Source organism: Phoxinus phoxinus (assembly GCF_949152265.1).
Source record: "Phoxinus phoxinus genome assembly, chromosome: 1".
Classification (NCBI taxonomy): domain Eukaryota; kingdom Metazoa; phylum Chordata; class Actinopteri; order Cypriniformes; family Leuciscidae; genus Phoxinus; species Phoxinus phoxinus.
The window spans coordinates 42,943,289-42,965,801 of NC_136876.1; the positions used below are offsets into that span (position 1 = coordinate 42,943,289).

Sequence of the window (22,513 nt, forward strand, 5' to 3'; positions counted from 1 at the left end):
AAAGAGAGGGTTGCTTGAGCAGCGGCACAAGGGCTCCCCCTACTGGGCTCTATTTGTTGGACGTTTCGCACATTACATACTTTATTGCGCAATCAAATATTACAGCCACAAGAAGTTTGCAGTGACATTTCTTCCACTGTATTTGTTGAGATCATGAATCAGAAAAGGATGGTCTTTATTGAAGAGCATTTAAATGGCCCCTATTATGCTATTTTAAAATTTTCCTAATTTTGTTTTGAAGGTCTCCTACAATAGGTGCATCCAACCAACAACAAAAAAACTTTCATTTTCAAATTATATACATTGCAGCATCATCTCTTTTCTCTCAGTGTCTGAAATGGTTCGATAAAGGATTCAGTCTCTCTAAACCTTTCCTTTCTGAGAGCCCACTCTGTTGTGATTGGTCTACTCTGCTCTAATTGGTCAGATGACCAAGTCTGGTGTGATTGGTCTACTCTGCTCTGATTGGTCAGGTGACCCAGTCTGGTGTGATTGGTCTACTCTGCTCTGATTGGTCAGATGACCCAGTCTGGTGTGATTGGTCTACTCTGCTCTGATTGGTCAGGTGACCCAGTCTGATGTGATTGGTCTACTCTGCTCTGATTGGTCAGATGGCCCACTCTGTTGTGATTGGTCTACTCTGCTCTGCTCAGTCAGGTGACCCAGTCTTTTGTGATTGGTCTACTCTGCTCTGATTGGTCAGATGGTTCAGTCTGGTGTGATCGGTCTACTCTGCTCTGATTGGTCAGGTGACCCAGTCTGGTGTGATCGGTCTACTCTGCTCTGATTGGTCAGGTGACCCACTCTGTTGTGATTGGTCTACTCTGCACTGATTGGTCTGATGACCCAGTCTGGTGTGATCGGTCTACTCTGCTCTGATTGGTCTGATGACCCAGTCTGGTGTGATTGGTCTACTCTGCTCTGCTCAGTCAGGTGACCCAGTCTTTTGTGATTGGTCTACTCTGCTCTGATTGGTCTGATGACCCAGACTGGTGTGATTGGTCTACTCTGCTCTGATTGGTCTGATGACCCAGTCTGGTGTGATTGGTCTACTCTGCTCTGATTGGTCTGATGACCCAGACTGGTGTGATTGGTCTACTCTGCTCGGATTGGTCAGATGACCCAGTCTGGTGTGATTGGCCTACTCTGCTCTGATTGGTCTGATGACCCAGTCTGGTGTGATTGGTCTACTCTGCTCTGCTCAGTCAGGTGACCCAGTCTTTTGTGATTGGTCTACTCTGCTCTGATTGGTCTGATGACCCAGACTGGTGTGATTGGTCTACTCTGCTCGGATTGGTCAGATGACCCAGACTGGTGTGATTGGTCTACTCTGCTCGGATTGGTCAGATGACCCAGTCTGGTGTGATTGGCCTACTCTGCTCTGCTCAGTCAGGTGACCCAGTCTTTTGTGATTGGTCTACTCTGCTCTGATTGGTCTGATGACCCAGTCTGGTGTGATTGGTCTACTCTGCTCTGCTCAGTCAGGTGACCCAGTCTTTTGTGATTGGTCTACTCTGCTCTGATTGGTCTGATGACCCAGACTGGTGTGATTGGTCTACTCTGCTCGGATTGGTCAGATGACCCAGTCTGGTGTGATTGGTCTACTCTGCTCGGATTGGTCAGATGACCCAGTCTGGTGTGATTGGTCTACTCTGCTCTGCTCAGTCAGGTGACCCCGTCTTTTGTGATTGGTCTACTCTGCTCTGATTGGTCTGATGACCCAGACTGGTGTGATTGGTCTACTCTGCTCTGATTGGTCAGGTGACCCAGTCTTTTGTGATTGGTCTACTCTGCTCTGATTGGTCAGATGGTTCAGTCTGGTGTGATTGGTCTACTCTGCTCTGATTGGTCAGATGGTTCAGTCTGGTGTGATTGGTCTACTCTGCTCTGATTGGTCAGGTGACCCAACTTTATTTGTCGTGCACTTTGATCTTTGAAACTTTGCAATCTTTTACACTCACAAACAGTTATTTTACACACTACATGAAAGACGATATCTAAAATAAAAATAAAAAGCATAATATGGGCACTTTAAATACTACCAGTCCAAAGTTTGGACATAAATAATAAATTAGTTTTGTGGACAAATTTTAATTGTCCCAATGAATTAATTTCTTTACAAAACTAAAGTGTAGTTTGTTTTTTTTGGAATAGGTAGAGAAAGAGAAGAAGCCAGTATACATGTGAACTTCTTCAATAATGTTTAACATTCATCTTATGGTGTTCCTCATGAAGTTGTTCGAGAGAATAAAGTGTGTGCAAAATCTGGAATCTAGACAAAGAATAAAAATAAATAAAACATTTTTGTCACTACATAATTCCCATTCATCCATTAGTGTATTTCAAAGTGTTGGTGATTAAACTAGAATCATAACATGTGGAAATAATAGAGAAAGAGGAGGTGATATATAATATTACAATATTTGGTTATTTTATTATTTTGGTTGAGATCAATCTGTTAGAACAGAACAGCGTAGAATGATGTAAATGAATAGGTGAAGTGGGGAGTTTTAATAGTAGTGTGATGATGAAGATTATGAAGGAAAGGCTCTGACCGCACAGCCGTCCAGTTTAAGGATCTTCTATAAGCGAGGACCGTGGACAGTTTAAAGCCCATTCACACTGACAGTGATTTTATGAGTCGATATTCAGTACTGTTCAGAAGTTTAGGGTCTGTACGGTTTTCTTTTAATACTTTAAATTTTAAAGATTAATACTTTTTATTCAGCAAGGATGCATAAAATTGATCAAAAGTGACAGAAAACATACATCTCTTTACCATTTCAAATAAACGCTGTAATTTTGAACTTTCTATTAATCAAAGAATCCAGAAAAAAATGATTGCTGTTTTTATTATTGATAATAATGAATAATAATAAATGTTGAGCATCCAATCATCATCATCGTATAAGAAGAATCATGTGACACTGTAGACTGGAGTAAAATGTTGAAAATTCAGCTTTGATCACAGGAATAGATTACATTTTAAAGAATATTGCAATAGAAAACAGTTATTTTAAATTGTAATATTTCACAACATTACTGTTTTTACCTAGTAAAAATCTTACTAATGTATTTTTGGATACCCTAAAGTTATTGATGGGCTTCACAATTGGCAAATCTGATCACAAATGGGGTGATTGCCACTAAAAACTAACATTCTTGAGCGGAAAGAGTGTACGATCTCCTTAATTCCTACTAGTAGTCATCAGATCGTGCTGCAGCTCATTTGCATAATGTTAAACTTTGCTGCTTTACTTGATACACCCACAATGCATCTCCAACAGTCACGCAGCTCCTGTTACCGCGGACCAGCAGCTCTCATTGACTACTTTTTCATGCACCCTCATAATGTGATTAAAGTGAGATTTAGGCATTATTGCGATTAAACTTTACCTAATGTGAACGCAATAATTAATACTTAACTAAGCTCATAATTGGGGGCAGTTGTGTTCTACAGGTAAAACTCGAAAAATGTGAATATCGTGCTAAAGTTAATTTATTTCAGTAATTCAACCTAGAAGGTGAAACGAATCTATTATATAGACTCATTACATGCAAAGTGAGATATTTCAAGCCTTTATTTGTTATAATTTTGATGATTATGGCTTACAGCTTATGAAAACGTTTCACAATATTCTAATTTTGAAGCTGTAAGCCATAATCTTCAAAATTATAACAAATAAAGGCTTGAAATATCTCAAGTCTATATAATATATTAGTTTCACCTTTTAAGTTGAATTTCTGAAATAAATGAACTTTAGCACGATATTAAACATTTTCGAGTTCCACCTGTAACTTGGATGGGTTAAAAGCACAGGACAAATTTAGAGTATGGGTTGCCATACTTGGCCATCACGTGACTTCAGTAATATATGTGGCGTATGGCATTTTTATTCGTAATAAACAGGCATGTAAACACTTTAATTGCAACACTTCCACTTTGATCAAAATGCGCATGCATGTGCGAATTACATTTTCATGTGCAGATTTGTAAATATGAACGACATCACATTCTTGAGTTCATGTTGACAATGTTGCGCGACGAATATAATGTAGTATATTGATGATCGGAAAAATTTAAATTAAGACATTTTAGGCGCGTCACTGCAAAAATCCAATACGTCCATAGAAATGTGTTTCGCATTTGACGCAAGTAGATTAAAACAGTGGCCAGTCGCACACCTGTATGTGAGTTCATCATTTCTGCTGTGCATTGGGGTATGTAAATAAAAATAACCACAATTCTTGGTGAATAATCAGAATAATGAAAATTGCATGTGTTTGCTTTATTGTGATACATTCCTTACTCTGATTATTGGAAATAATCACATTATTGGTGCACGTGTAAACGTAGTCAATATAAAAAAGAATGACTTCTGGGGACTTTCTACCTGCAAATCTCTATCAGGTGTGAACGTTTCTTGAATGTCCAGCCCTAAGTTTGGAGTCGTGCAGAATACAAGATCCAGAAGCTTCCATGAGCCGAGGGATGATTATGATCGTGTTAATTCATGTTAGAGTCCAGGTCTAGCTAGTGTATGACGATGAACTCTACTGCTTTTTTCCCCTGAAAAAAGTAGTGCTGCGTCCGAAATCACATACTTTCTGAATAAGTACTACATTTGATTTTGAATATACTGCGACTGTTAAAAAAAGTACGCTCTAGTATGAATATGGGTACCGTATTTTCCGGACTATAAGTCGCACTTTTTTTCATAGTTTGGCTGGTCCTGCGACTTATAGTCAGGTGCGACTTATATATCAAAATAAATTCATACTGACTGAGATGAACCAAGAGAAAACATTACCGTCTACAGCCGCGAGAGGGCGCTCTAGTTAGCGGAGTTATTCAGAAGCGACACCGAGGAAGAATTCATTGAATTCAGTGTTGAGGAGTGAGATCGAGGGAGCTTGGTGAACTTGCTTACCGGTAACTTGTTGGACTCGCTGGCTTATGTTAATTTAGCCTATTCAGCCTCCCAGGTATATGTTCTTTATGCTATTGTGCAGCTGAATAACTGTTAATGTGTTACGTTAAGATACCGGACACCTGTTCAGCTGTTGTTATGTGTGCTATTGTGGAGCTGAATAACTTGCCTTTCCAGATTAAATGTCCGTTCTTGGTCTTGGATTTTGTGAAATAAACTTCTAAATAAATGTGACCTATAGTCCAGTGCGACTTATATATGTTTTTTTCCTCTTCATGACGCATTTTTTGACTGATGCGCTTTATAGTCCGGAAAATACGGTAGTATGGATGAAATTCGGACGTACTATATCCGAAATGTTGTTACTGTCGTCTCACTTTTATGAATAGAAGTGAGGCGACAGTAACAACAATTCGGACGTACTATATCCGAAATGTTGTTACTGTCGCCTCACTTCTATTCATAAATCCTCTCTTGTAGCCTCATGGAATAGTGAAGTGTCCATTGAATACACACTTCAGGAAGTAGTAGCTCATCAGGGTACTTTTCGCCTACTACGGTCTATTCAGACATACCACTATTTTGCCGTGCACTTTTTTTTCACATACAATATAGTTGGGAGGTATTCGATTTCGGACGTAGCATAGGTGTTTCCTATTTGTGATGGAAATGAGGTGATTCACAGTAAAAGGGACAGAGCAAAGAGAAGAGCCTAGAAACGGCCCTGGTACCATAGAAGAGTTATTAGAGATCAGAGATGTCGAGGAAAAAAAAAAAGATGCTGACCATTAAGGCTCTTTCTATACAATGAAAAGAAAAAAGCACCACCATAAAAGTGATCTATTCAATACCTTCATGGTGCTTTTGATGTCACTATGAACTTTAGTTGTATAGAAAGAGCTGCTTCAATGGGAAAAACAGCATAGAAGTTTGGAATGACATGAGGGAGAAAATAAAGACAGGTTTTTTTTGTTTTTTGAGGGTTGATCTCTTAACACATTCAAGTCGGCTCCTCCGCAAAATGAAATCAGGCTTTCTAGAGAGCGGCTCTCCCTTTTACTGTGGGTGTGTTTTAGTGGAGGTGGGAGGTGTAAGGGATGAGACTGAGGTCAGGGCTGAGTGGACATCATGAGGGGACAGTGGTTCTGGTGAAATCCTCACCATTCCTTGGGTAATGAGCCAGCTGTCTATGGGCTCCAACTCAGCGTTAGGACCTTTTACATTCGGCTAAATCAACAACAGAAAACACCGTACACATGTGAAGAAGAGCAAAGCAGCACCCACCCCAAAAACAAGCACAGAGACATGAGGCCACCTCCATCTTCAGGAGAACTGAAGCGGGTGTCGTTTAAGGCAAAGAGAAATGTAACTCTGAGGCAATGAACTGAGGTAGATGGAGTGGGAAAACAAACAGAAAGAGAAGGGAGAGAGAAGAGTAAACTTTGACCCATGGGCTGATCGCCATGCATTGCACCTCTAAATCCACGACCGTTACGTAACCTTGGCCGATTTCAACACAAAGCATGTCTGGTTCAAGAGATCCAATCCGTCTAAAGTTGATTTCCTAACAGCACTCTTGACGATTTCATAATACTTCTTTATATTAGGTTCAAAAACATGTATGAGCAATAATAACAGTGATTCTTGCCTTGACAAATATCACCTATAATATAATATAACACCGTTACTGTGAGTTTCTGTTTTGATATTATCATCTTTCTGTGAGATGAGATTGTCCTGGCTCTGAGTGCGAGCTGGTTAGGCACTAAAACGGTGCGTTTTTCTCAGGCCCCAACAAATTACAATTTAAACATGCTGTAAAAAATGATCTGTGGGGTATTTTGAGCTAAAACTTCACATACACACTCTGGGGACATCAGAGACTTATTTGACATCTTGTGAGAAGGGGCATAATAGGTGCCCTTTAAAGCTTTTGTGTGTCTTGTGAAAGGCAGTTGCTAACAAGCGTCTATAAGGGAGACAGAGGTTGAAATACAAGTCATCAGGCGAACAGGTAAACTCGTCTCCTTGCTAGTCGCTTTCACAGCCTCATTGTGTTCATAATCGTGATCGTGCAAACGCTTCGTATATTCATAAAAGTTGTCGTGAAAATTATCAAGGCGAACAAAACTTGTTCGAGTCATAAGCTTTTGTTAGTCACAGAGCCTATTTTCTGCAGTAATCCCAAAAGCCTATGGGAAAATCCTATTTGGATTTTGTCGTGGGAACCAGTGTGATGCTAACAACTGGGTCGGACTACAAAAATACGTCATCCCTGCACAACTTGAGTTTGCCATTCAAAAGACGAGTGCGATTTCCCATCTTCTGAGAAACAGTGAGGTCTTCAGCACACTAAAGCCCTGTTTATTAAGATGCGCTTTGGTCGATCGGATCACAAGACGACTAGGGAGACACGTTCCCGCTTACACCTGGTGTTTTAATCAGTCTCTTTTGTCCACTTTCAAACACTTCTATCCTGATTTCATTTTAGAGGAGAGTCTATGGGTCGGTAAATCTATGGGCTTTTTCAGATCTTTTAATCTAATGGACAAAATAAGCTTGCGAAATTAACACACGAACACACACGGAAACGACAGAAAAACAGCTTTCGTTTCTGCTATGACAGACGCAAGATCACGCTGTGAGTGTGTGTTAGAAATCAGGAATGGTGAGAGAAACATACGTTTTTCATCTTCAAACCAAACTTGGGTCTTCGGTCGTCAAAGTTTAAATCCCGTCTGGCTGGTGCACTTCCCATAATGTTTGCGCATTAGGTCAGTAGACGGTCTTTAGTGGCGGAGTACACATTCGACCACATGAGCGTTTACACTACAGAAGCAATCCGGTCTAATGCGTTTACAACTACCTCTGGAAGTGGTTAAAAGTGGACAAGCTCAAAGACTCCATTTACACATGTATTTAGCCTCGTCCACTTGTGATCCGATCGACCAAAACGCATCTTAATACCAGTAAAAGTAATAATATGTAAGAACTGAGTGATCAGAAACACACAAAACCCAAACCCTTCATCACTATGAAAGCACAGAGAAACAACATGCTTTAGGAAACTCACCCCAGTGGCATTTTGCTGTCTGATGTCTAAAGCAGACGCCAGGCTAACCAGAGTCTGAGGTTCCTCGTATATAACACTGGAAAACAAGCGAAGACAATAGTTTAGAGTTAATTTTTTAATGTGGTATAGACGTTATGTAGCCCTGCTCTTTTTCAGTGCGGGCCTCATTGTGTTCTGTCTTCCGGTTCGAATTTCCCCAGATCTTACGGATTTATGAATGAAGCACTCGATTTTAAAATCTTCCTGGTCTACTGACATTCGTTATGACATCCGCTTCAAACATTACAATGCACTTGATGACTTTTGTCAACTCTGCAATAAGCAAATCCACTTTATGAGCTAATCACTTTGACAGCGATGCAACTGAAATATACAGAAATACAGCAAAAGCTGAAGTTCAAAAACAAAATTGTAAAGATTTTTCCCTGGCGCATAAGCTCTATATAGTCATAGTAGTGGAAACTCACTTTTTGCGCTGGTCAGCCAGAGAGCTGGACCTGGTGTGGGCGAACATGTCAAAGTCATCCTGAGGGTTGTGAGCGGTCAGAGAGCTGAGAGTGCCGCTGACGCTGTCTGCGCTCACATCTACCAGGAGGAAATCATCTTAGTCAAGGTTTTATAGACCTTACAGTGTACTTACAGTGTACTTACCTAAGAAAGTACTGGGTAATATAAGGAAACTACATGGGTTACGGTTAAGTTTAGGGGTAAGTTCAGGGTTAGTACCATACCTAGTTATTGTAATTACTATATAGTATGTACATGTGGAACAACACTTTAAAATTAAGGGTTACACTTTATTTTAAGGTGTCATTGTTACAGTGTAATTATATATTTAAGTGATATTAAGCAACTACATGTACTTACTCTAGGGTTAGGATATGATTAGGATTTGGTTGAGGGTTAGTTGCATGTAATTATGCAGAATTTACTTTTATTACTATGGTAAGTACCGGTACATGTAGCATATGTAACAAGGACACTGTAAAATAAAGTGCTAGCATACTTTTATCAATATGATAAAAAAAAAAGAAGTGTGTTCTCCAGTCTGAAGTTGCCATCCTAATCCAGATGTGTTTGAGATGCTCACCAAGTCCTGCCAGCTGTGTGGAGAGGGAGGCTGTGTTTGCAGCAGCGGGAGGAGGCGGCTGCAGGGTGGACGCGGGTGTATGAGAGGGTGTAGCGCTGACCCGAGGACTGACCACTGCTGGAGAACCAGGACCCAGATCTATTAAATTGTCCTCCTCTGAAGCCTCATTCAGGACCTGTACACACACACACACACACCCTTATCTAGGTTAACAATCAGCATATACCTATTGTATCTAGCATAATAAATTAATTAGCATCATAATGATAGTTCAATTTGGCTCAAATAAAAAAAAAGCAGCAAATTTTAAGCAATTGTATTTCAGGGACACTGTTGATAGAAAATATTAATAAACATTAAAATTATGATTAAATAATAACTTAAATTATATTATTGTTACCTTACGCATTATATATATATATATATATATATATATATATATATATATATATATATATATATACATATATATATAATACTTAAATTATATTGGTTATGCAAGTATTATAATATAACTTAAGCATGTATGTTTTTTAATTATAATGAAACCATTTATAATTAATATTATGTATTATTACATACTATTTTACTATTGTATATTTTATATGCATGCTTAAGTTTTATTATCATATTTACATAACCTATTAATATAATTAGTAAATAATTAATTAAAAGTAATCATATTAATATTAATAATAACAACAATAGTAATAATGTTTAAAGAATTCAAGTCTAAAACATTTAGAATAATTTAAATATTTACTTATTTAACATTTTTAAACAAATTCATTGATTACTTTAAATGCATAATAATAAACAGCCACATTTACAAACACAGGTGAGGATTACACTTTTATTGAAAAGTCTGATATCTTTTTTTAATGGAAAAGCTGAAGCTGCAACAGAACTAAGGCCTATAATGTATGTGGGAAAGATAGGAAAAGGAAGACATAATATTTTTATCTCTAGGGTCTAGAGCTCTGGAGAAGTGACGATGACTGCAGGACACTTTCTACATGACAGCCATGCATCATACTTGCCTCTCTCAGCTAAGCATCATGCAAACGATAAAATAAACAACAACAAAAAACATGAGCAGGCACTTAACAGACAAATATTACCACAAGGCATACATGTACCCTACGAGAAACAATATTCAAAAACCGATGCTGAAAGTATGAGTGAATAAAGCAGGACTGCGGTGTCGAACTCACCCCGTTGTTTTGTGCTGCTCTGCCCAGCCTGTATCTCTCGTACCTGTTGGAACACAGAGCTCTGGTGAAATATCACAAACACTCGTCAAGATGGAGATGAAAGAAATGCTGATGTGTTTTCAGACCCTAAAGCACAGCGAGTGAAATCAAAGGCAAGCCTGAGCTGACTGCAGAGGTGCGCGTCAGCCTCGAGCTGTCAGATAAAGGGAAACTCGTGTGACGGACCTCTCGTAGCGCAGGAAGATGTTGTTTAGATCATCGTTGGCGTGCAGCAGCTCTTCGGTGACCTCTTCGTTAGACACGCGAGAGATGAGCTCCACTACCCTGTGCTGCATGGCTCGACATGTCCGGTTCAGCTCCTGAGAATGCATTATATGGATACATGAAATGCATTATGGAACATTAAACTAGACGAGTACAGAAAGGACCAAAAAATAAATAAATAACGCACTAAATGAGGTATATTGTGCTGTTACACCCCCTTGTGGTGACGTGTAGATTCTTGAGGAAGCAATAAAGTGTAGTTCAGCCAAAAGTGAAATTTCTCTCATCATTTACGTGATAAAGTTCTTGCTTTTAGAAACGACATGAATAAATGTCAAATTAAATTGGATAATCAATGCTCTTGATTCATTTTCGTTCATTTCCATTGTTCGTTTTTGAACCAGTTCAGAGCCCTGGTAAAATGTACTACACCATCACCAAAGCATCAGTTCTCTGTAAAGGAGTGAGCGTAGCGGTAAAAACTCGCAAACCTGGAGAAGTTCGAGATCAGAGGCTTCTTCTTGGCCCGGCACCATCTCCGTCAGCATCTCTGACATCACTTTAATATTCCCACGCACGACGTCCAGCTCACTTCTCAGTCTTGCGATCTGTGCGTGCACAAACAAAGCATAACCAAATCAAATATAGATCTGAACAGACAAATATAGCGGTGTGAAACATCTGGAACTAAACATAATCGGTGCCCAGTTTAGCCATAATCACATTAAATGATCTATATTTTACACATGTTTTTTTTATGTAGAACTGCAAATGGACAATACTGGTCAAAAGTTCGTTAGTAAGATTGTGTTTTTGAAAGAAGTCTCTTATGCTCACCAAAGCTCAAAGAGTTCTTTTCTTTTTTTTTGCCACTTGTGAAGACGTATGGTAAAAGCTTAACAAAAAAATTAACTGTTGATTAAAATGCTAAATTTGGTTTTACATAGTGGGTGTAAATGAACAGGCTTGGACTTGGTGCTGGAAACACAATGCACAGGACAATGGTGACCAAAAACATTCATGATTCTGAAGCTGAAAATACAGTTATTTTAGACGAATATGCTTGCACTGTCACTGACTACATATTTTAAATAATGTAGGCCACTTTTTACTGGTAACACAATATATTTGGCATTATCAGGACCCATAAATATTCCCCCATTGCATTATCATACATTATATTCTACATTATATTCTACATTATATATAGTAGTTTAATGTAGCACTGACACTAAACCTTGAATTTTTCACAAACAGTGATTTTTATTTTGGGTAACTATTTTTTACCGCGATATATTGGCTCGATACCACAATTTTGGCTTCGGTACGATACCAGAACCTAATACCTCGGTATCGATACTAAATCGATACCACAGGCGGAAAAAAAAAAAGTCTCAAAATGTAAGTGAATTGAAACAATTTTATTAAAAAACACTGCTTGAAGCTCTCCACTACCAAAAAAAAAGAAAAACAAAACTGAAATTATACAATTAAAATAAGTTAATATCTATAATAATAGATTAGCATATAATAATAATGTAATCTACTAGCTGATGTCATGCACCAACAGAGAATTATCAATATTTATAGCATTTATTCATCTTGGTTTGGTTACTGTTCGGTTTGTGTTTGGGTTCATATTAGTTTAATGCATTGTATAAAGCAGGGGTTCCCAATCCTGCTCCTGGCGATCGACTGTCCTGCACAGTTCATCTCCAACCCTAATCAAACACACCTGCCTTTCATTTTCAAGTGATCCTGATGTGCTCTGAAGACCTTAATTGGTTGCTTCAGGTGTGTTTGATTAGGGTTGGAGATGAACTGTGCAGGACAGTCGATCGCCAGGAGCAGGATTGGGCACCCCTGGTATAAAGTAATGTTAACAAGCTAAACATGTATTAGTATATTTCATTTTTTTCAGGTAATTTAATTACTGATTGATCTAGATTAATAAATGCTATAATACTGTTAGGTCAGGTTACCTAATGAATGTTGACAAATGTAGCTTAATTGTAATATGAGTAATATTCATAATTCTCTCTCTCTCTTTAATATTAATTAATATTATTCACATTTTTATTCTTTATTCATTCAAATTAAACTAATATATGTTTGTTTGAAAGTGCAAAAATGATGAGACCTAAACTTAATTGGTTCTAGCGTGTCATGCAAGCAGATTTGAGCTTTCATGTTTATCATATTTAATTGATAAGCTCTTATGTATGTGCGCTGTTCAGTGTTCAATAAAAGCCTGTCGATCTCTGAACTCTTTGAACAAGTCAGGATGAGCAACTGACAAGTGCTCAGATTTGATGTGTTGCTTCCCATGGCAACACATTATTTAAAGCAACGTTTGCAGAGTGGTGCATGGAGGTCTGTTTCTTTACTTTTCTCATTACTTTTGTAGGCAAAGTCATGCCTTATTTCACTCACACTGCCCTCTCTATTTATTCATTTCGGGCGTGTAGAAATTCGAATGAGCTTCGTTAGATCCATCGTGTTCCTCTGTTGTCACCGTTTGCCGGTTTCATGTGATCCGCGTTAGTTTAGGTAGCGCACTGTCGCCGTACCGGTATTTTTGCAGTACCGGTATACCACACATCCCTATGTGACACGATATATTGTTACACCCCTAACACTGAATAGAGCAAAGGTGAGTTGTGAGTTGTGACCTGCTCTGGGTTTGCTGTGATTGGTCCCGATACGGCTGGGATCAGGGCTGGGTTTAAGTCGGGTGTCGCAGCAGCTGCAGGTTTTGGGATCGCCTGAGATGCTGTGTTGGGCTGCGCGAGTGCCTTGTACTTGTGAATGCCTGGATCCACCTCTGGGACTCCCTAAGAATGAGACACAAGAGGAGGTTAAGCGAAATGAATGTAAAAACAGATATGCAAGAGCCCTGAGAGCGGCGCGTGTCTCTCACCCGCTGAGGTGTGTGGATGGGTGACAAGGCGTCCAGGTCCGCCATGGGAAACTCGATTCCTTTCCTCTTCAGCTCCTCGTACATGTACACGACTCCGGTGAGGTCTGGGCTACTCCTGAACGCATCTGCCCAGGACTGGGGAGAAACACAAACAGAGAGATGACAAGATGAGAGCTGAAAGAGCTGTCCCGCAGGAAGTGGCTCTAAATGTACACCTAACCGGGTATTATCAGGGAAAAGTCAGACTATTTTTCAGCAATTAGTAATACATGGTTCTTCAGCAGGTCACCGGAACCATGTATTTGCTGAAGGGGTTGATTCTGGAATCCACTGCTGCTTCAATGCAGATCGAAGGCAGAATTATCTTATTATTAAAATACAAGATCAGGATTTTACCACCTCCGCCTCGTTTTGAGCCAGGAAAAAAAACTGATTGCATAATGAATTTTGTTAATCACTGTTGCTGATGGCCGTTCTTGATAAATATACAGTAGCCACAAGTGGAAATCATTTGGATCAAAGCAGATGGAAAAGGATAAAGTAGTGATTCTCATCCCTTTTGACTGCAGTACCCAGTCAAAATGTGGTTCCGACTCCATTGTTGAGAACCACTGGGTTAGAAAATGGCTGTAATTACCACATTTGTAAGAATAGATTCTCAAAATTTTAGAGATATGCTTGCTGTCTAAATGGTTGGACATTTTACAGGCTGAAAAACAATGTGACTATTGGATCTGGGAGGACGCAAGAATAGACAATGGTTCACCAGACCTAGTTTCCAGCCCCAGTGAAAGTGTCCATCATCACAGGCAGTCTCTCTAGCCCCACCGCACACCCCATGCCATTCTGAACGGTAATCAACGGTGGTTTCTGAAAGCCATTATTGCTAAACAAAGGAAGAGCTCAGGGGGAACCGAGTCATTCGCCTCACTCAGTTTACCTGAATCAGTGCCAGAACTTTTTCCTGCACTATAGCAGGAGGGTTGTTCTTCGGAATGATGATTTTCACCATGACACCTTCGATGAAGTCTCTGTTGGCGATGTGGACGTGAAAACGGTGGCCACAGTTTTTCACGCAAGTCTCCAGCACCTAGAAAAAGACAATTACATAAGAAGCTGAGATTATCAATCCTTTTGACATGCCAAAACTCACAGATGACAGCATAAAACAGCACTTCCAGCTAGCATAATGCATCCAAATAGTCACAAAAGACCTTATTTAAATGTCAAATTAGCCTCTGGCAGGCCTGGAGGAGAAGTGCTCAGCCGCCATTAACTATTAAAGGTGCACAGCGTCAGACTGTGAAACAGATTTTGTTCCTAGACAGCATGAGCACAAGGGTTTATGTGAAAGTGAGGGAACTCACAGTTAGAGCCAGCATCACTTCACGGAAGTTCCTGTTGCCGTTGAGTCTCTTTCTCACCGCGCGCATGGCATCTTTGGGCCTGTTGGGGCAAACAGTGTAGATGACTTGACGACAGCTTAAAAGGCCCGTTCTCCCCAAAAACACCAATGATACCAATATTACCATCCACACCAATGGACGATAACGTTATGTTTATTGTAAGTGCGTGCTTAGGTTATGTTCTGCCATAATTGCAGTGCGCACTTTGAAGAAAGAAGAAGGATTTGATTGGCTTTCAATGTTGTTAACTTTCATTAGTTTTTTTTTTTTAAATAAATCCTCTGAGGCCCTGTCCACACTAATACCTTTTCGTTTGAAAACGCATCTTTTTTCTCTCTGTTTTGGCCTTTCGTCCACACTGAGACAGTGTTTTTAGCATCGAAGACTGAGCTTTTTGAAAATGCTCTCCAAAGTGGATACATTTGAAAACGCAGTTTTTGCGTTTTGGTGTGGACTGTGAAAACGGATGACGTAAGTTTAAGGCCCTTTCACACTGGACGCGATTTTGACGCACAAATAATTTGCGGGATGGTTTTATTGTTTGATCAGCTGTTTGTGTAATGAGTGCTTCCACACCGAACGCGAATGTGCTGCGGCGAAAAAGCGACTTTTATTTTTTTCGCTTCGATGTCGATTTTTTTTTTGCTTTGGCGGTGACAGAAAAGGCTTCAGCCAATCACATAGTAGATTGTTTAATTGATTACATGTAAACGTAGCCCCTGATGGTTTTAAGAGGACAGCTCACCTTAATCAGACTGCCAGACGCTGCTCTGGACCGATTGGTTCCCTGAAGTTATGAGGTTTTACGCATGCGCTTTAAGGTGAATTTGGCGTTTTCCGACGTTTGAATGAGAATTGTTTGGAAAATGCTTGAAAACGCTAGTGTGTACAGAGAGCGTTTTGAAACAAAAACAAACTTTGGCGAAATGTCACAAACAAGAAAGGTCCATTGTCTGTAGTGTAGTGATGTATGAAGCACAGCTCACACGATTAAGCAGCTTTCTATTGGTCAACGCAGCGAATCGGTGTAACCAACCTGAACATGTTGCGAAATCGGTGAGGGAAATTTTTGTCCTCAAGCGAATTTCACAATTGCATGGATTCCTAATTGAAATGACTTGATTTCGCCTGCAAAAATTGGTCGAATGTCAGTAAATGTGACTGCTCCTTTGGTGTTAGAGCATAACTTTATGTTTATAGTTATCTTTCTTGGTGTGAACGGGCCTTAAAGGGTTTTGATGCGAGTATATTCTACTGAAGAAGCTGTTGATGTATACCTACTTTAGCCTAAATCACAAAATAACCAATTATCGGTGGCATTGCTCCCACTTAGGGTTAGGGATTTTAACAAACCCCTAACTGTAGCTACTGTGGTTGAACTGATGTTTTGCGTCATAGACTTTTAGTGTCTGTGTCATGCATTTCAGCACGATTAACAACTAATTTTATAACATTCAGCAGCCCTCTTACAAACACACTCTAATTCAGGGCCAGGAAGTTCATTATCTCTAAGCTTACACGAGAAGCCGCAATTGACCGTTTCCAAAGACCCGCCCCCCTTAGTTACTGTCGCTATGTCCGAAAAGCTACGCCGCTCTCACGTCACACCATGCTCCTCTCACGCAGTGAAAAATACATCGGGGAGCAGAGAGGACACTGACAACACGCCGACAGACAGGACAGACCAGGTTACTTTTCGGTTACTTCTGATATTAAACATATTAAACAAAGTCTCACCTTTAAAATTTGGTCATTTTTTAAAATTAATTTAAACAGTAAATACCGTTTTGTGGCTCTTTAATGTGTCGTGAGAGATCTCTGTAGAGCCTCAGTTAAAGCTGCTCGTGAACCGATCATCTCTTCCTTCTAGTTCATTTATAGCATCAAATAAACATGAATGAACATAAGAAGGAATGTTGTTTTAACCGCGGAAAGGCGTCAATACACTCCGCTTCTCAAGTTCAAATCCTCCCATGTTAATCTACTAACTCTCCTGACGGCTTTGTCGGACAAAATGGCGGATGGCGAAGTATGATTGGTCAGATCACCGGTCAATCAAGCTCCCTGTGAAGGGTCAATTGGGTTTGTTTTTCCTGTGGTGTGATCAAAGCTCCCTTTTCTTTCAAGTCAGTTCTAAGGAGCTTTTTATAAGCAAAAACAACGTCATCAGCTACTATAAGTTGAACTCAATGTAAAGACATTTTAACTTGTGTACAAATGAATGGGATAAATTATTCTCAACACTGCGCCATAGTTAAAAGAACCAACCATTATTTTTGTAACAGGATGTTACATAGATGGCCAACAAATGACTTTTCTTAAGAGGGACTTTGCTCAGACTCAAACTTTAGACCGGAGAAATGGAGGACAGCAATATTAGCCGCATCCCATCCAAAATCGCATTACCTGCCTAATCTGCCTAACTACTCTACTTAGTATGAATGTAATCTGGACGTACTACATTCATAATGTCATTCACAAATTCTCTACCGTAAAGTAAAGAGTCCATTTGATTTAGCCTTCTGTTTTAGGCTATACTATGAATTCAGACATACTAATTTCACATTGTGCTTATCACCAAGTATATAGTAGGGAAGTATGCGATTTCAGATGCAGCCATCATGTGCCGTAAGGTCAAATAGAGAAGAGGAACTATAGTATAATAATCTCTTGCATTACAGGAAGTACAAAATGGCAGAACTGAAAAACAAAACTGAAGGGGGGAAATATAAAACTGGGAAATTGAATACTAAATACTTGATGGTCACTTTCTATCAATCAAAGTCCAACTCTAGGCTACTCTTTAGCATTATCTGCTTAAAAGGGCGTTCATGTAAATAATTGAATGCATAATTAACAACAGGAAAGATTGTTTCAATTCTTGAAAACACCCACAACTTCTAATACAACAGGAAACAACCAGCTCAAACAGAGAAGAACACAACAGAGTCCTGTGTTCCCTCACACAGAACAGAGACAAGCCTGTAGTGCCAGTTTGACGACAGTGTGAGAGAAAACGAGAAAGTGAAGAATCATATGGAGCAGGAAAAGCACCGTGACTCTGTGTGAAGAACCTGTTTACACCTGGTATGAACATTCGTCTCGCGCGATCCAGTCACACTAGTATTCACTGAGCTGATTTCATGAGTATATACACTCCCGTTCAAAAGTTTGGGGTCAGTAAGATTATTTGTTTTACTTTAAATTTAGCAAGAACACATTAAATGAATCAAAAGTGACAAAAAATATTTAGCAGCACTGATTTCAACATTGATAATAATCAGAAATGTTACTTGAGCAGCAAATCAGCATATCAGAATGAATTCTGAAGGATCATGTGACACTGAAGACTGGAGTAATGATGCTGAAAATTCAGCTTTACACCACAGGAATAAATTACATCTTACCGACCCCAAACTTTTGAATGGTTGTGTACATTATTAAATATATCCAATTAGGAATGCACCGATATGAACATTTTGCCCGATACCGATAACCGATAATTCTTCATATTTGAAAGCCGATAACCGATTAATTGGTCGATGAATCTAAATCCGATTTTTTTTTTGAGAGCCTGATCACAAAATCAAAAGTCTCACCATTAAAAGCCACGTCCTAAGCACACAATTATAATGTTCTCATTATAATTGTATGTGGCCGATATGACAGACTTGGACTGCACATTGCACTTAACTGTATTTTCCTTTTTTGAAGTGATTCAAATCATATTTCAAGACATTCAAAACCATCACAACAGTGCACAGCTGAAGGAAATAATCTATTATTTATCGGCTTTAATATATTGTGCAAATTTTCTTATTGGGCCGATATCGATAACTTTAAAAATGAACATACAGTCATGGCCAAAATTGTTGGCACCCCTGGTAAATATGATCAAAACTGGCTGTAAAAAATAAATCTGCATTGTTTATCCTTTTGATCTTTCATTCAAAAAATTGCCAAAATTCTAACCTTTCATTGAAGCAAGAGAATTGAAAGTGGGGCTAAATCACATTATGAAATAAATGTTTTTCTCCAAAACACGTTGGCCACAATTATTGGCACCCTTTTATTAAATACTTTTTGCAACCTCCTTTTGCCAAGATAACAGCTCTGAGTTTTCTCCTATAATGCCTGATGAGTTTGGAGAACACCTGACAAGAGATCAGAGACCATTCCTCCATACAGAATCTCTCCAGATCCTGCAGATTCCCAGATCCATGTTGGTGCTTCTTCTCTTCAGTTCAGCCCACTCATTTTCTATAGGGTTCAGGCCAGGGACTGGGATGGCCATTGCAGATCTTGGTTTTGTGCTCAGTGACCCATTTTTGTTTTGATTTTGATATTTGTTTTTGGATCACTGTCCTGTTGAAAGATCCAAACATGGCCCGTTATAAGATTTCTAGCACAGTCTGTTAGGTTTCTATTTTTTATCTGTTGGTATTTGATCCAATCCATGATGCCATGTATCTGAACAAGATGTCCAGGACCTCTGGCAGAAAATTAGGCCCACAGCAGTAAAGATACAGCAGAGTATTTCATTTTACACATGGGGTACTTTTTTATCCCTGTGTGCACCAAACCCATCTTAAGTGTTTGCTGCCAAAAAAGCTATTTTTTTGGTTCCTCTGTCCATAGAACGTTTGAAAAGTACCTGACACTACTGGCACTTCAAACGGGACGGGTTCTATGGTCAGATGAAACAAAAAAATAGCTTTTTTGGCAGCAAACACTTAAGATGGGTTTGGTGCACACAGGGATAAAAAAGTACCCCATGTGTAAAATGAAATACTCTGCTGTATCTTTACTGCTGTGGGCCTAATTTTCTGCCAGAGGTCCTGGACATCTTGTTCAGATACATGGCATCATGGATTGGATCAAATACCAACAGATAAAAAATAGAAACCTAACAGACTGTGCTAGAAATCTTATAACGGGCCATGTTTGGATCTTCCAACAGGACAGTGATCCAAAAACAAATATCAAAATCAAAACAAAAATGGGTCACTGAGCACAAAACCAAGATCTGCAATGGCCATCCCAGTCCCTGGCCTGAACCCTATAGAAAATGAGTGGGCTGAACTGAAGAGAAGAAGCACCAATATGGATCTGGGAATCTGCAGGATCTGGATAGATTCTGTATGGAGGAATGGTCTCTGATCTCTTGTCAGGTGTTCTCCAAACTCATCAGGCATTATAGGAGAAAACTCAGAGCTGTTATCTTGGCAAAAGGAGGTTGCAAAAAGTATTTTAAAAGGGTGCCAATAATTGTGGCCAACGTGTTTTGGAGAAAAACATTTATTTCATAATGTGATTTAGCCCCACTTTCAATTCTCTTGATTCAATGAAAGGTTAGAATTTTGGCAATTTTTTGAATGAAAGATCAAAAGGATAAACAATGCAGATTTATTTTTTACAGCCAGTTTTGATCATATTTACCAGGGGTGCCAACAATTTTGGCCATGACTGTATATCGGCTGATACCGATATGTGGCAGATGTATCGTGGTGCATCCCTACATCAAATGAAAGACAATTGTTTTGGACCCCACTGAATTTCATTGTGCAGACAAACTAGTTGTAAACATTCATCTTTCGAAAGAAAGTCAGACGTTTTATGCTTTTCAACGTCAGCTGTAAACAGGCCAAGAGGAACTGTGAGAACCCATTACTGCTGGAGCACAACGCTACGACAGCACATTCCCAGTCAGCCGGCTCTGAATGAGTCTGTGAGAGTCGCTGTGAGTCATCAGCAAGATCTGTGCGCACGTGTTTATGTGTGTGTTGGTCTCTCACCCTTCTTCGGTCTCATTAATGATGTCACAGATCTCCATGTTGAGTGTCCAGTCTTCATTCTGCAGGGAGCCATCTGTGGCTTTTTCTGTGAGAAACAAAAACACACACGGATCAGCAGGCCGTCTCAATTGCTGACGCAAACTCAATTAGGAGTTCCAGACACAGGACCACGTCTAGAGCTCAAGCTGCGTTCAAATCGACAGGGTCCACTCAAGCTGCGTCCCTACATAGTGTTCACTGTTCCCTGACTGAGCACGGGATATCTGTTAAGAGTTCACTTCACTTGACAAAATGCGTTCATCGGAACAACACCCTGCATGATCAAAATCAAACATAGAGATAATGTACTTCTATGAATGAATATAGTATAATATCATATTTTTATGCATAAATGTATGGGTATTTAGTTATTGGGCTTGCTACGATAGTCGGTGTTAACACTGTGTTCAGTCGCAACACCGGTTTCATCACTTGCCCACCGCGGCACTGCAAAAAAAAAAAAAAAGAAGTTTAAAGCGTTAAAAATATTTAACGCAATTACGCAGTATCCGTTTTTTTCTGTCACCCGTTTACTAGAGTTGTATGATCACGCTCTTATTAATGTGAATGCTTTTAAGCCATTCAAGCACGACAAGACTAAAGAGCCCGTTTTAAATCCTGCCTATTACACACACACAAACTGTTACGAACTGCTCCGGACCGAGACACGAAGGTTGAGATCCAAATGCAGCTTTAATTAATCCAGACACGTAATCCAATATACGGGCAATATGTCAAAACACAGGTAGGCAGTCCAAACAAACAAACAAACAAACAAAACAGGCAAGGGTCAGAGGCAAAAGAGTAGGCTAATCCTCAGGACAGGCAAGAAAATCCAAGAAATCCAAAAACCAAGAGACATGAAACCAGGGAAAACGCTCGGAAATGCAGTGCAACGACATACAAAACTTTGCAGTGAATGAATGAGTGAACATGGTAGCCGCTGAGACTAACAGGGTAATGGGACACAGGTGAATGCAATAAGTGATGATGATGAGTCCGGGCAGTGAGTTATGGGAAATGTAGTTTGTGAGGGAGTGATAATAGTCTGATGTGGAGTGAGATTTGTGAGAAAATGGGACACGTGTCAGATCGCGTCTGTCAGCAGCGGCTGGTCTTAAAGGAGAACTCCAGCGCAAAATGAACCTTTGGTCTAATTACACATTGTTACCTAGTCAATCGTTATCTGAGATTTGTTTTCATGATTATCGAATGTAAATAGTTTTATCTCTAAAAACAGTTTAGCCTATAAGGCTAGTATAACGCTAGTATATGGGGCATAAAGTAATGACAAATAAAAATCGCTTGTTAATACCACTAACAAGGCTCAAAATAGCCCCACACTAACACGGCAGCATAATGAGGGTCCCTACCTTCAAACCGAAGCATTGAGAACTTTGTCAGTGTCCAGACAGTTTAATAAGAAGGTATTTTATACATAGTCAACTTCGCATATACAGGCAGAAGCCATCTTTGAAAAACAGTCAAAGGCAATCGATCTGTGAACGCCGATCCAACTGGTGAGATGTGAACGAGACCATATGAGATTCTATATGCGTTCGTAGATCGACTGATAGAGACTGTTTTTCAAAGATGGCTTCTGCCTGTATACGCGAAGTTGACTGTATGTATGAAATATCTTCTTATTAAACTGTCTGGACACTGTCAAAGTTCTCAATGCTTCGGTTTGAAGGTAGGGACCCTCATTATGCTACCGTGTTAGTGTGGGGCTATTTTGAGCCTTGTTAGTGGTATTAACAAGCGATTTTTATTTGTCATTA

At 39.5% G+C, this 22,513-nt stretch overlaps 1 protein-coding gene across 2 annotated transcripts in view; it reads right to left on the reverse strand.

The window, feature by feature from the left end:
• tom1l2a (target of myb1 like 2 membrane trafficking protein a) overlaps positions 1 to 22,513 on the reverse strand; it is a 50,756-nt gene that overhangs the window by 8,652 nt on the left and 19,591 nt on the right. Inside the window, exons 2-13 of one of the 2 annotated variants that reach the window (XM_079625669.1) lie at positions 20,694 to 20,778; positions 14,860 to 14,938; positions 14,433 to 14,582; positions 13,493 to 13,627; positions 13,245 to 13,406; positions 11,064 to 11,180; positions 10,534 to 10,667; positions 10,309 to 10,351; positions 9,095 to 9,269; positions 8,472 to 8,589; positions 8,005 to 8,080; positions 6,093 to 6,158 (exon numbers count right to left, since the gene is read on the reverse strand). In XM_079625669.1, coding sequence (XP_079481795.1) covers positions 6,093 to 6,158; positions 8,005 to 8,080; positions 8,472 to 8,589; positions 9,095 to 9,269; positions 10,309 to 10,351; positions 10,534 to 10,667; positions 11,064 to 11,180; positions 13,245 to 13,406; positions 13,493 to 13,627; positions 14,433 to 14,582; positions 14,860 to 14,938; positions 20,694 to 20,778 — 1,340 coding nt within the window. The remainder of the gene's footprint in view (positions 1 to 6,092; positions 6,159 to 8,004; positions 8,081 to 8,471; positions 8,590 to 9,094; positions 9,270 to 10,308; positions 10,352 to 10,533; positions 10,668 to 11,063; positions 11,181 to 13,244; positions 13,407 to 13,492; positions 13,628 to 14,432; positions 14,583 to 14,859; positions 14,939 to 20,693; positions 20,779 to 22,513) is intronic. The other variant, XM_079625670.1, reaches the window with a different exon arrangement.